Source organism: Anticarsia gemmatalis, chromosome 11 (assembly GCF_050436995.1).
Source record: "Anticarsia gemmatalis isolate Benzon Research Colony breed Stoneville strain chromosome 11, ilAntGemm2 primary, whole genome shotgun sequence".
In the NCBI taxonomy this organism is placed as follows: Eukaryota; Metazoa; Arthropoda; class Insecta; order Lepidoptera; family Erebidae; genus Anticarsia; species Anticarsia gemmatalis.
Window position 1 is genome coordinate 8,584,620 of NC_134755.1, and position 15,237 is coordinate 8,599,856.

At 34.0% G+C, this 15,237-nt stretch overlaps 1 protein-coding gene across 1 annotated transcript in view; it reads left to right on the forward strand.

The window, feature by feature from the left end:
- Positions 1-15,237, forward strand: part of LOC142976605 (homeotic protein ultrabithorax) — a 173,797-nt gene that overhangs the window by 140,996 nt on the left and 17,564 nt on the right. Inside the window, exon 2 of the mRNA XM_076120050.1 lies at positions 173-1,390. Coding sequence (XP_075976165.1) covers positions 173-474 — 302 coding nt within the window. The 3' untranslated portion in view covers positions 475-1,390. The remainder of the gene's footprint in view (positions 1-172; positions 1,391-15,237) is intronic.

A 15,237-nucleotide genomic window follows, 5' to 3' on the forward strand; every position in this document is an offset into this window, starting at 1 on the left:
GTCACCGCCAATTGTAACGTCATTTGAACTAAGCTGCGTGAGACAACCAATCCCATTCAACATTCAAACGCTTCACTGAAAGCTGAGCCGGTTTAAAGCTCAGACTTATCAACTCCTAACAGTTAGTACCTTAGATTTAAATATATTAACGTTTTCTTTTATTTTGTTACAGGAGCAAACGGCCTGAGAAGACGAGGAAGACAAACGTATACTAGATATCAAACGCTAGAGTTAGAGAAAGAGTTCCACACGAATCACTACCTCACACGGAGGAGACGCATAGAAATGGCGCATGCGCTCTGTTTGACGGAGCGACAAATCAAAATATGGTTCCAGAATCGAAGGATGAAATTAAAGAAGGAGATCCAGGCTATAAAGGAATTGAACGAACAGGAGAAACAAGCGCAGGCACAGAAGGCGGCAGCGGCAGCGGCGGCGGCCGCGGCCGCTGCGCAGGGCCATCCTGAGCACTAGGCGCCGCGCGCGCACCGCCTTGCCCAGTGATACAATCGCAGTCCGCCGAACACTCCATAGCTTTGTGTTTTTTTTTTGTAAATTGTTTGTAATTATTTTCTCGTTATTTAAGTGTTGTTCGGTTGTTGTGATTATTTTTAAATTAATTATTAACTAGACACAATGTTTTCTAATCGATTGAATGGAACAATAAACTGTTGAATGCTAGACTAGAAACGGGTCGTATTATTTTGTGTTTCGGGTTTTGTTTTTGTTGATTTATTGATTTTTATATACATTTATATTTTAATCCGCGTAATCGTCGAAGATGTTCGCGTTTGGAAACCAGTGCAATTTGTAGAAATCTCTTCCGTGTATCATAGTGTAGGTGTATCGTAGTGCGTTTTACTTTATGTGCGATCGTAGCGCCCAGCTCGGCAGCGTCGGCGACACGAACTATATTACATTGTACAAATTTAATATGCCTACCAAAGAGACCCGGTCTCGTACCCTTAAAGCTAAGTAAATAAAGAGTCGTAAGTTAAATTAATTATCCGCTATCGTAATATCGGACAGTGTGAAACAGAATAACCTTCCGCGCCATCTAATCCTTCAATACTCTTGCATAAGTATAGTGTAAACGTGATCGTGTTCCTGCAGTTTTAATAGTCGGTGAAGTTAAACAAATTGCCATAAATATAAGTAGTTATTATTTAGACAGTAGCGGTGTAAATAGTTAGGGTAACGTCTGTAATGATGGAAGTGAGCGGTTCGCGATTGCGCCGGCGCCGTGGAATGGGCAGAAAAAGCTCGCGGAGCGACAGCGGGTGGTGCGGGGGTGTGAGGGCGGCTCGGCGGGGAGAGGGGATGAGGAGAGCGGGGCGCAGCGAGCGCATGCGGCGGGGAGCGCGCGCCGTCGGCCACCGAACAGGACTAGGTGAGTTTTTGTCAAAGTCACCGCCATTATTTATCGAGTGGAGACGGTCGCGAAAAACTCACTCGCCGTCACCAGTCGACGCGCGATGCCATTTTTGAAGCCGCCCAAGCGCGACTTCTACGGTATAGCTGTTTTGCAATGTTTTAATTTACTAAGTCCGTTGCACCTTTTGATGTTCCCGACTGTCTCCACGCGAGACATGTAGAATGTCGTAATAACACCCGCTCCGAGAGTAGGTACGGCCGATTGAAACAATTATACATAATTTACTGGTCGTAGCAATGAATATAACGACATCCTACATGTTGACCGATTGTTAACCGCTTCCCGTAATAATTAACACTAACATTACGACTGCGGTTGTATACAATAATTAGGTGTCAAAAAACATTGTTAAGGCTCTGTTGGCGCGTCGAGGTCTTTATATTTCGTAAGTATGCATAATGACTTCATCGGCTTTACCGACGAGCGGTGGATACTATTAATTAAATTGACCATAGTCCGTTTCATCTTCGATGCCGAGTATGGCGACTGAAGAGCCAAACGGTCGCTAAAAACTGAATTCCTCGGCGCGCACCGCGTACCGTCCGCAAAAGAAAAACCCACGAATATCTTTGTACCTATTTGGATGTGCTATTCATGTTGAAAAATGCTGAATAGCATTATATGTACGTGTCAAATCAAGATTTAAAACTTATTTCTGTAGTCGCATTGAGTAAAAACTAGATCACGTAGAGTTTTGCACTTACAGCTCTTATTTCTGTGGTGAAAGATTATATTTATTATAAGGCACTTTACAAACTAACAACTTTTTAAAGTAGCATGTCGGTATTACATAATCACTTGAAGTTGTGTAGATGATTGAATTGCAAAAAACTGGACGATTTGAACATTACGAGCGCAACTAACTTGTATTTGTATCGATATCGACCATAAAGTTAAATTCATTGAAATCTGAGAATATTTTAAATGAAATATTAACAAAGGCCGTTTTTTCGTTGCTGTCGCTGCGATATCGGCCATATTTGCGGTCCTCGACCTGGCCTGCCAAATCGCCGATAACAGATAATTATTTAGCCGATACGAAAAATTATTGGTTGCCCTGATATCGATGAATCGCGTCGTGAATTTCGAACATCTCAATTTTACTCGAGCATTTGGTGGATCTTTAATGCTTCACTTGACAATTGAAGTGATAATTTAACGTGTGCATATTTTCAAGGAACAGCGTTTACGTTTATTATCCAGTTTTTGCCGTGCAAAGTTTTTTGCAAAACATTTTAAATTACAGTGTTTCAGTATAATTCCGTGAGCAGACACGTTGTTTCCACCTTTTGACATTCGCCTTAAGCGACATAGGAGTCCAATTGACAGGTCCGATAGCGGTGTATATTTTCAATTAAGACTAATTGAACGTCCGGCGATGTTTCTCACTTAATTAAAACATACCTTTATAAATTATAAACGTCATAAAAGGCAGATGTAAGGATAAAAACGGAGCGTATTCGATAATTCGACCATTTCAGTACTGGACAATGTCTTTGTCCGCTTTAACGGTGGTTTTTTTCTAAATACCCACATATTTATTTAAGAGTAAGTACATTTTTTACTGCTTCATCGAGGCTGTATATCAGGTTAATAAGTCAATAAGTTGACGAGATGTTTTATTGGCTGTTGAACTACATTGATATTTAAATTCTTACTCTTAATTTTCCATATATGAAAGTACATAGAAACAGGTAGGATATTTTTAACCCACTTTTTTAGATAAATACTTAGGCCTTATGTCCGATGTTAAAACTGGTAGATACTTATCGGCTACTAGTTATCAAAACAACTATGAATTCATAGGGATATGAAATAAGAAACATGTCATAAACATTACGTAAGTATATAGGTACAGGTTTTGGCAGTTAGGTAGATATGACAGTTATATGTTGTATGTACACATGTATATGCTTGTTGTATATAAGTTTCTTATGTGTGTAAATATAGGTACTAAGTTTTACACCGTATATAAGAGGTATCATAAAATCATCATTATAAAAATTACCCGTAGAGCCTTTCGAAGTTACTGAATAATAGTGAATAATTCATACGAAATTAATCAATACATAACAATTTTGGTTTTTTATAAAAAAATCATACGCTGTGAAGGTTTCTTATTAAAATTACTTATTGCATTTTTATATGAAAACTTGTTTGCAATAAAACCAAGGTCGGCATTCTTACATTATGTGGGAACATTATAATATACAAGGTGTTTTTATTACACGAACGATTTTCGTGAACATTTATGGTCTTAAAAAATCTAGTGTAAATGTTATGACTGATGACTGTCCCACTATTGGGCAAGGTTCTCGATTCCAAACAAGGGAGAGGTTAGGTCTTCAGTCCACCACGTTGTCCAAGTACGAGGTTATCATATTTAAAGTCCTCTTGGTACGCAGAAAAAGTGGAGAATTAAACTAAATTTAAATAAAAATGTTATACCTATTCTGTCAATTCCTTGCAGTTTTTCGTCAATGTTTTGTTGTATCATCTTTTTAATAGATATATGTACATTGTATCTATCTTCTCTAAAAATATAAATAAAAGAATAAAACTGTAGTAAACATTGTATAATTAAAACAACACCCTGTAAGGTAAAGGTCCTTATTTACAAGTACACGAACAGAATACATCATTATAAAGGCAGCTGAAGATGAGATCTCTCTCGTTTTAAATTAAGATGAATTATCGAGAATTTATTATTTTTTATACCTTTTCTTTACTACAAAATTATCTTTTATTTTTCTTACTAAAAGAACAGTAGCCAATGAAATTAGTTTTTGTTAAAAAAAGAACTAAGCGTCAATTTGAGTGACTTAATTAACATACGCGTAATTGGTTATAAATTAGATTTTTTGTGAGATTAAACTTGTATAATAATATGTATTAGGTAGGTATGTATACTAGGAATTGTGTTTGTAAAAAATCGAATGCCTCAATTGACTGAGCGCTAATACCTATATACAATTTAAAGTAAAATTTTCCTGTTTAAGAAAATGGTGTTTTATTTTATTCGCCGAATTCGTTTTCAGTAGACTTTAATGTCTTATCTGAAAGTAAAGCTTAACTTTCAGATTATTCAGGTAGTTGGTATGTATGCACAATATTTAGGTAGGTTTTTGATAACTACGACTAACGCACATATTTCTTTTATATACTTGAAATTAATTTATCTTATGTGGTAAATAAGTTACATGAAAATTGCGTAGTATGGATCCTCCATATAATTTTATTCACAGCGCATTATCTTACGCATCTAGTTATTTATAATTATTCATTGAAAAATAAGACTATATAATAATACCTTAACAACCCTGTATTGCCTTTAACGTTGACGGTATATGATATAAATTGTATACGCTATGAGTTTAGGGATGCCACATGTATTGACTGTCATCGATTTTTAACCAATGTTTAGAAAAATTGTCTTTAGGCAAAGACGCAATTTTCGCTAATTTCACTTATTTGAGATCTAGTGTTATAAAATACTTTAATATGATAAACCAAATAAATTACTAAGACGTATAACTTATACTTTTTAGTGTCATAAATAAAACTGCATTGACTATGACTGTGACTGTATTTATTTCTAATTCAACGTGTCAGATTCATAATTTTTGGGTCTTAAACTCATACTACGAAGTTTTAAAAAATGTACAATTTATTATTTACTTAAGTAAAACAAATCTACATCTTCTAAATCCTTCAATACCAAAACAAATCAGTCACGCAAATCTTTCAATATCAAGCAAACAATAGCACGTATTTGAACCGAAAACTGTTTCTAAACAAATCCAGCGATGCCATAGAGGGTAATCCACAACCCTGCTCCGGTAAAGGAACATCGTGAGACGATAGTATCGCTCACCCGACCTGCCCTGTCCTCCCGACTACTTTAACTGTGTACAGTCTTAGAGTCAAAGCACTCTTACTGTCCTGGGAACCGAATAGGGTTTAGAAACTTACGTATTATGGTTTTGTATAGAATTTTTGATGATTTAGGCTTCAAAATTTTAAGTTTTTTTTTGTTAGATGTCCATGTAATTGGGTAACAACGTGACTGATTGGTTGCATATATCGATTAATGGAGAAAATATTCTCTATCGTGTTGACGGGTAGGTAGGTCTGGGGTCTGGTATAGTAAGCTAAAAAGTAATGAAGATAAGCGAATTGTTAAAGACTTGCTCATAATATATACTTCATTATATCAGCTTTAAGACGTTGACTGCTGGGTAACTCTATAATTTGTACTTATGCAAACTTAATTGTAAATGAATGAAAAGTATGATTCGTTTACGGCTACCTTTTTCAATAGATTCTTGATACTTTTGGGTATTATAAACAACCCCACGCCAATATTTTTACGATAATCAAGACCATTCATGTTGTTTGATTCAGAATCAAATTATTTGTTCATTTAGGTCAAATATACACATATAATATTCGTTTATAGATAAAAAAAAACCTTTATAAATTATATTAATATGAAGAATACCTACAACATAAAGTTCAATAAACACATAATTAAAACTAACTAAACTTCATTAAAGATCCGTTACGAAAGTTCTCCACACAATTGCCTCTCAATAATACCCTTTGCATTGTACACTATCAATGTCCTTAATCCAATATCTAATGAACCAAGTCCGAACATGTTGACTTCATAATTCACGAATGATTAATCGCGGGGTCAGCGTGACTCGGCCATATATCACAATATCTACATACAAACATACATACATACATAGAGATGCATCACGTGCAGCGAACATGCACTAAATAATAGTACAATGATCTTTGAAACTAAAATTGTTCTTGAGAGTACTTGAAGATTGTTGAGTAGTGGTTTAAATAACTTTTAATGAACCGAATAGGCATTGATGTTCTAGAATAAATAAATATGATGCACCGATCATAATACCTACATATGTTTCATGTTAACTAGATCGATAGAAACAGGCCTCTTTTTTTACTATGGAATTATTAATGAGTAGTAATATTAGTCAATAATAAATGGAACTTACTGTGTGTTTTTACATAACTTGGAATTACTTACCCCTGGTTTCCGAGGTACTACGTAATTAGTTTATCTATTCAATAGCGTTTTTGTTATATGAGTTTTGACACTATTGAATAGATAAACTACCACTAAATGTACTCAGAAACCCAAGGTTAGGGATGTAGTTAAGTAAAGAGAAGAGCGTAAGTGTATATTAAGATAGTCTTGTCTACATACAAGATGAAGGTGCATTAGGTATTAACAAAGACGTTGCACATCATTTCCCAACGGAACGTCCTAAGCCGTCGTACACTATCAAACCTCGGCGTACGCTGCGTACAGGCCTTTATAGTGTCCATGTGTAATTGTCCGTATGTACTGATAATCTCCCTTACATACAATAAACCTAGCCCCTAACTGTTAATCGAGTTAACCCCCATAAAATAACGGGACCAATTCAAAATTTACGACACATACGAAATGTTCGCTAACCACAACAGTTATTAATTGCTACGGATATAGCTATAAAGCTAGTACTACACAAGGGCCAATAAACATGCCGCCTATCTGCCCTGGGCCTATTTAATAGTCACTTTACAATAATTGTCGTAATCGATACTCACAAGTGTTCTATATAAATTATGATTTGTTGCCCTTTGTTATTTTTATCGTCGTTTGTCATGAAAACGCTGAGTGTTATTGTACTATCTAAAATGTGGTACGATAGCCAATAAATATCATTTTTCATTGGTCGTGTCTAACACCTCGTTTGTTTTATGTGCAGACCGAACACAGCTATTGTTCACATTGTAGCTTTCAACTCATTGTTCCCACTATTTTGCACTTGCCAATCACAGTAATTTGAACAGCAAACAATAGCGCAGCAGGCTCATACCTGCCGAGGGGCGGCTGTGCGTAAGTACGTAGCCGCTAGCAACCCATACTTTACAATTATTCACTTTACAATCATTCGGGGAGAGTCGTAAAACTGACCAATAAAAGTTCATTATCTATTGGTTTGTTCGCGCTTCCAACTTTTATTTTATTAGTTTACGACGCAACCTCGTCTCGTCATAAAACTAGCTGTAACTAGCTCCGATTGTGTGGTTCGCCGGCCAAATTATTTGTACGTAATTTAGTTTGATGACTGAATTATGTGTTGTTATGGTATTTTTATTGGATCGTTTATTGGTAGCTATTCGTTTGAGAACTTGTTTTATTTCTATCGCATAAGTCTTTGTGTTTAATTCAAAATACATTCTAGGCATTTGTTGTTATTCCCGTTTTAGTCTGTTTGGTTTGTGTAAAATATTACCGAGTTCATTATCCGCGGGAAGCGAGAACGCCGACCAATTACTATTTTTATCTTAATGCATTATTTTGAATTGAGTTATTTTGGGTGTATGTGTGTAATTAGTTCATACATCACATTTACGCTCAGTTTGGCATCTTTATTGAACGTGGTATATAATTAAGAAGTTTCGTTTCGATACATGGATGAAATTATATAGCAACCCCGTTGGGAAATAAATTTTAATATTCATAAAGTGAGACAGTAATCTTGCGATCGGATGCTGTTTTTTTGTAAATTACCGTCACATTAAAGACTATGTGAAAATATAATTTAGTTGGGGTACAAGTGACATTTGATGGGCGTGGTGTGGTATCGTTTATGCAAACTGCTGTAAGACACGGCCTACGTTTCGAGTATCGGTATCGAACGGGACGTTCTTCGGCCCCAATAAGTGGCGGCTACTTACCTAATTGCTTTAACACTTAATGATTATGATTGGTCGGCCGGCCTCGGTTACAGTTAGGTACATAAGCGGTTATACACTATACAGCCACTTATTTCTGTATATAAACTGCACTTTATATAAGATACATTATGGTAATTGCCGCCCGAGGCATAATGATCAGTAATTGATCCCGCTTATTTCTCATACATGATTTTTATACAGATTACTAGTTGTCAATGGGTAAACAATACGGGTGGTTTAATATAAGAATCGTAAAATTTAAAGGTACTTTTTGTGAAAGAAATATCAAAAATTGTATGAGTTTAATAAAGTGAATTGGAAAATAAATGGTATATAACAATTAATGGTAGTTCGAAGTCCGTCCTACAAAAGTGTATAAATTAGAATTGTCGTAAATCCAGTGAGGCGTTTTAATTGAAATCGCGGCAGTTAATTGAGTGAGAGTCGTCTTTGCGCATGCGTTGCTCGTGATTTATGTCAATCGTACCTATTTATCGAGCCGCGCACGTTTGCACTTACACCTGCATTCCATGCAAATAGGGGTGAAGTAGATAGGAAAGGGTAGGAAGGGAAATTAGTCTTCATTTCTTAGGGTATAAAGATATATGACTCTAGTTTGAATCAGTTAGTTACTGTATAGCGTGGTAAGTATATAAGGAAAGCTGGAGGTTTGAAAGTTTAGGGCAGAGTCCATATATTATGTAGAGCGTTATTACAAAATTTTAATCATAATACGAAAATTTCGTTTCGAAATATTTCATACGCAAACCGACAGACATAATATATATGTATATCGAATAAAGTCAAAAGAACCCGTAAAGAAAATAAAGATACGGATCTCTACAAATCTTTATTTTTCATCAACTTTTTAGAGGTTTTATTGAAGTCTCAATTCCCATTTAATTTATAGCTTATTTTGTACATGTTATTTATTGGACAACCTTTAATCGAATCTTGCACTTGACATTTAAAACCAAAAGGTTGTAAGTGTGAAGCGATTTCCTTAAACATAGGTTGTTTTGTGCATATATGCTTATCTACAGTGTGTCAGTCAATCAGAGCTGAGTTTCATGCAAATGTTTACTTATTAGGAAGGTAATCAAACCAAGTTAGTTGCTACCTAATTACTTGATCTAATACCTACACAATTACTGAAGCGATTTATATCTAACTGGGTTAGTGTAGCGCTATTTTATACGATCAGTGCCTCGATTCTCTACTACTATCGACAACCGAACTGTCATCGAGAAATTTTGTATGATAATCTGATCAGCGCCTCTGACGGGTGTCGTAGGAAACATTTTGGCAGTAAATTCTAAATGTCAAATGTCGATAGCTAGCCGGTTGCCGTTAGTCGATAGTGGTAAAGAATCGAGGTACAGTACTACTGCAGGGACAGTTTTAAAGGTTAACATTTACTAGAGTTAAAATTCTAAACTTAAAATTGACTAGAAGAAAAGTATTTTCTTGGGAATACGCAAATGCGTGATTAGTTTTTCATACAACATTTCTTAATAACTACTCGATACTTTATAATGGTGGGAAATCGCTGCTCTACTTGCTTAGAAAAATTCCCTTTCTGATTGATTTTCTGGATTTGTATTCTATTAATAACTTAACACAGTTTGTAGGATCATTTCAAAATATTTGGAGAATCCTAACCATCTTATAATAAACACAATTTACTATTTATTTAGATGAAATACTTATTACTCTTAATCCTAGGGCTAGACCAGTATGATCGAGTCAAGGCTTAACCCCACTTTAATTCGGGAGAGATAATTATTCAACAGTAGCGGGACAATAAAGTAATAAAACGTATTTACATTAAACTAGTAATCAAGAATCTCTCTTTACCACAACTTTATTGACTCAGAAAAGTTACTTCAAATAATGCAAATACTGTATTGATCACGGTTGCACGTGTACCGACATCGCTTTAGCTATCACAAAACATAACTCACCGAGTCACAGACGTTCGTATGAATAAAACAATGTCGATTTAAATAATTCACACATCAATTAGACTCTTATATCTCGTCTTTAGATAAAAGTCTTAATTGAATGTTGACGGCAATTTATTTAGAATGCCTAGATACCTATTGCGGTGAAAATATTGCTTACCGTTTTTATAGTGATGATCTTGTGAAATTAAGAGCGAATTTCAATCTGATAATAATAATTTGGTATATGGGAAATATATACATATTTTCCTAGATTTTCTTGACGTTACGGAACACGTATATAATAATAATTTTGGAACGCGAAGCTTTTTAATCTTAGATTAATGAATTTTAAGATCATACAGGCATATTATATGATCATTTAAGGTATCTTTATTGGACCTAAATTGGGTTTCAATTATATTTAGATTTGGTTCTTAATTAGAGATGGCTAATCCAACTAATTTAAGTAACCACTGAAAACCTACGAGTAATTTCAAAGCTTAGTTTATCTGAGGTTCATTAGGTAAAACAGTTAAGTAGACGCATAGAAGACTAGCATAGTTTTGAAATATATGTATAAAATTTTGTAAACAAACTATGAAGTACAATGCTTTGATATATCGTCTATTGTTTTTAAAACAAAAAACCTAGTTGGAAAGTATAAAAACTCTATCAAAGTGTAGCGACAGAGGGCGTTGGGAGTAAATAAACAGGGAAGGGTTGAGCCCCTCAACTTTTTCCTTCGCCGGTCCTCTCCGACCCCCATCACTCTTGAACAGAGATACGCTAATTTATTTTTATCCGAGTTTCTTTATTGCGCACAAGATTCTCTCGCGGTATTGTTTAAGGGTTTGATTAAAATAGGGGGCGTTTGCACCGGTTTCTCATTATTTAATAGTGTATATTGTACTAAGATAATTGCCTTTTTAATGCAATTGTAATCTTAATTGGTGTAGCGATAACAAGAGCAATAGCTGCTACATAAGGTCGGCTTAATTTTGAGTACGATACATAGTATTGAAATTGTACAAGCGTGAAAAAAAGTCTCTGACCTTATTAACTATTCAACAACTACTATCAACTGCTGATTCCCGGTTTTTGAGTACATTAAAATTTTGGGGTGGTTTATGTATTCAATAGTAGTAGTTTTTTGTATGAGTTTTAACGCTATTGAATGGTTAAACTACCGCTAAATGTACCTCAGAAACCGAGGGTAAGACAATTTTTAACGTGCTTTCCGTAGATCAAAGATATTTAGCTCAAATACAACAAACTACATATTTATCAATAAAGTATATAAAAGAAAAATAACTCGCATATCGGAATGTCTCCAGTGTGTCGACTGTCAACAAACATAATACATTCTTATTGGAATCTGTTTATATTTCTATAATCAAATAATAAATGGTAATTTATATTCGAAACGTTCTGTTATTTATATTTATTTACATAATTATTCAAATTCTTGAGAGAACAATCAAGGAAACTACGGACTTACGGTATTTTGGAGGTGACGGCCCCACGGAATATAAGACGTGACAATGTTAATTAAACGTTATAACGGGAACACATACTTGACTATCCCTTCTATAGGGTTGCTATTTTGTTTACTCCTCACTATTTATAACACCCTGGTACTTTTTGATATTCTGCAGTGGAGATGTCTATATGAAAATGGTTGTATGGTGCAACCAGATACACATTTAAATTAACTAAATGTTTGCAGTTTTAGACGTTCATATTTATTCATCAAAAGATTTATAAGACATGACCGTGTTAATTAAACGTTATAACGGGAACACATACTTAACTGTCCCTTATATAGGGTTGCTATATTGTTTACTCCTCACTATTTATAACGTCCTGGTACTTTCTGATATTCTGCAGTGGATATGTCTTAGATCTATACTAATATTATAAAGCTGAAGAGTTTGTTTGTTTGTTTGTTTGTTTGTTTGTTTGTTTGAACGCGCTAATCTCAGGAACTACTGGTCCGATTTGAAAAATTCTTTCAGTGTTAGATAGCCTATTTATCGAGAAAGGCTTTAGGCTATATATCATCACGCTACGACCAATAGGAGCAGAGTATCAGTGAAAAATGTTACAAAAGCGGGGAAAAAAATCACCCATTCTCTCTTATGTGACGCAAGCGAAGTTGCGCGGGTCAGCTAGTATGAAATATTTTTGTATGTTGCAACAAGATAAACATTTAAATTATAATAAATGTATGCAGATTCAGATGTCCATAATGATTTATTGTTGTCTCAGAAATTTTAGTTTTCTTGTACTTATTTGCAATATAATTTTATATATTTAAACATAATTTATTGACAAGATAAGCTCCAATAGAGTTTGTAAATCAAAATGAATAGTGAATAAGGTATTTTCAATATTTGAGGCAGTTCATAAAACTAAGAAGTAACTTTTAAATTATATAAAATTTTGTATTTCCTGATTTTATTATAATATGAAGAATTCAAAAGTTAGTTAACCTAATCAAATATTCACCTTATAGTGCATATTGTATAAAAATGTTTGGCTACGCGCTATTACAAAAGGATGCTTGAATAACAAAACTCTAATAATAAAACTATTGTTTGAAATATGTTTACAGGAAAAATTACCAATAAACAAAATATACTCAATAAATATCAGTTTTGGAATTCAAACAAGAAGGCTACATCTATCAAAACACCCCAATTGGTCCCAAACTTCCAGTAAGAGGAACCAAAAAACTGATTTTCCAATTTTCCATTGCGAAATCAGTTCTAATTTATTCGAGTTTAAAAACGATAACCCTATTTTGGGTCTCTTTGGTGTTACATTGTTTTTACGAAGCTCAACCCTGTCATTACCCTAAAGTTGGCCACTCGTGTGAGACCTCTGACATATCGGTATAACACCCTTCGAAAGCCAAAAAGATAAGTGTTCAGGAAATGTGCGGTAGTTCTAATAACGGTGGACGGACCCATGTGAAAAGGGATACTAGGGGTTTTTTCGCAATTAGATTCTCACTGGTTTGTCGTCTGAGTGAATTGTGAGTGAGAAAAGTTGTTTAACTAACTTTAACTATGTAAAAACGCGTTTGTATTTTAAGAAATATAAGCGTTATTTGATTTATATAATATGCTACAGCTAACTTGACAAATAATGCCTAGTAATTAAGAAATAAAACTTAAAGATCCAAGTCTTTGTCTCATAATTGAATGATGTTATTCAAAATCGTTAAAACTAACAAGACAAACAATAAAAGTAACAATAAAAACAAACTAAACAACCTCATTAATTTACATAATTTATATACCATTTTGTTGACAATAAAACAGATTACAATGATTTGAATAATCTACTCATTACTAATTAAATAGTCATTCTTATTATATTGATTGAATTTCGTGTCGACGTATTTTTATACCGCCGTTAATAGACTGACTGTGAATAGTTATTTTATTGACGGCATTTCTATTCTAATTTGTGTCACAGTCACTATAAAATTCAAATCACAATCATATAAGACTACTAATAATAAAGTGTATTTTAAATGTCCAATTAGCTACTGTATATTTAGAGTCGAGAATGGTTCGAGTTCGTGTTACTTGTAGTAGGCGTCAGGAGCACCAACTCAACCAAATAATTGCTATTCTATTCACACTGAGAGGACGATTTATGTCCGGAATTATTTCCTTGTTGTTTTATTCGGGGATTTGTCACTCACCCCCTCCTTTTATAATTACCCTAGATATCGGGTAAGTTTTTAAATCGAATTTATGCTCTTTCAGACTTTTGGTGTGGGGGATTAGTTTGTTTCTCATTGTAATTATGTGGATTTAAGAAAGTTTCGCGATATAACTGCTTGTGCATAATCTCGGCTTATACGCTTGAGTATTTGAGAGGATTGTGAAGCGAACTAGGTCTATGTTCGTATAGAGCTTTAGAGTTTTTGTTTAGTTTGTCTGTTGTTGTTAGAAGCAAGTTTAGGGGGATAAATATTTGCATTAACAAGTGATGAGTAAGTTATATTGTAATGGTATGTAAACGGTATACGTAGGTAGGGTTTTAATAAAAAGAGCAACTAATTGGCTATTGGAAAATATAAAATTTTATAATAATAGAGTTCCATGTTCCTTAAAAGTGGCAATCACCGCGCAAACTACCGATTTGCTATTTCGAATAATTTTCTAAAATTTCCCTCTATCGTCTACATTATTGTTAGGAAAGAACACCAATCATATTATATTATGCAGTCCTTACAAATATCCTGTCTTTAATAAAATAATGATGACAAATTCTACAAAATGCCAAATAAATACCACATCAGATGGTGTCAAAACTGTCACTAACCTTTAAACCAACATCTAAGCTTCATACTTGATGCTTAACGGCGTTAGCATCTAACTGTCCGTCTAACCTTAGTAACCTTACTAATGGTTACCGGTAAGCAATGTGAAACTCAAGATTTATTATTGATTTTTGTCTTCCAACTTGTTTGTTTGATTTATTTGGTAGATGCTATGATGATACTTAGTTTAGTTATTTATGTATATGTGTGAGAAAATAAAATAAAAAACCACAACTTTTACTACAATATTTTCATGAGCACACCCATAAATAAAATTACTTAGGAGTTGTTTTTTTATTACGTAGTTTATTTTGAAAGACTCTAGTTTATCAAGAACAAAATGTTCTGTTTCTGTACCTACACAAAATAAATATGAAGTCAAGTTTAATTAACCGCCTAAGACAAGGAGAATAATGCTATCATACATTTAAACGTCAAGCAAACAAAAGGTTTACATTGCATTTTCGCGCTAACTCGCGTTTTTAATTTCATCTAGATATAAATATCATAATTCTTATTTTACCTTCTTGTTAGAATAAAATTATCGCACATACTTTAGATCTCCTATAAGAAAAATCATATTAGATTTTCCCCATATTTTTTTTTCAGTTACTGGGTTTTTTTTAAACTGATTCCAGTTGGCACAAGTCTTTATCTACTTAATCATTCCTTTATCTTGCCCATAACTCGTAGAGTAAAGCTCATAACTATAGACTTTAATAGTAAAATGTAATTAATTATATCCATTAGTG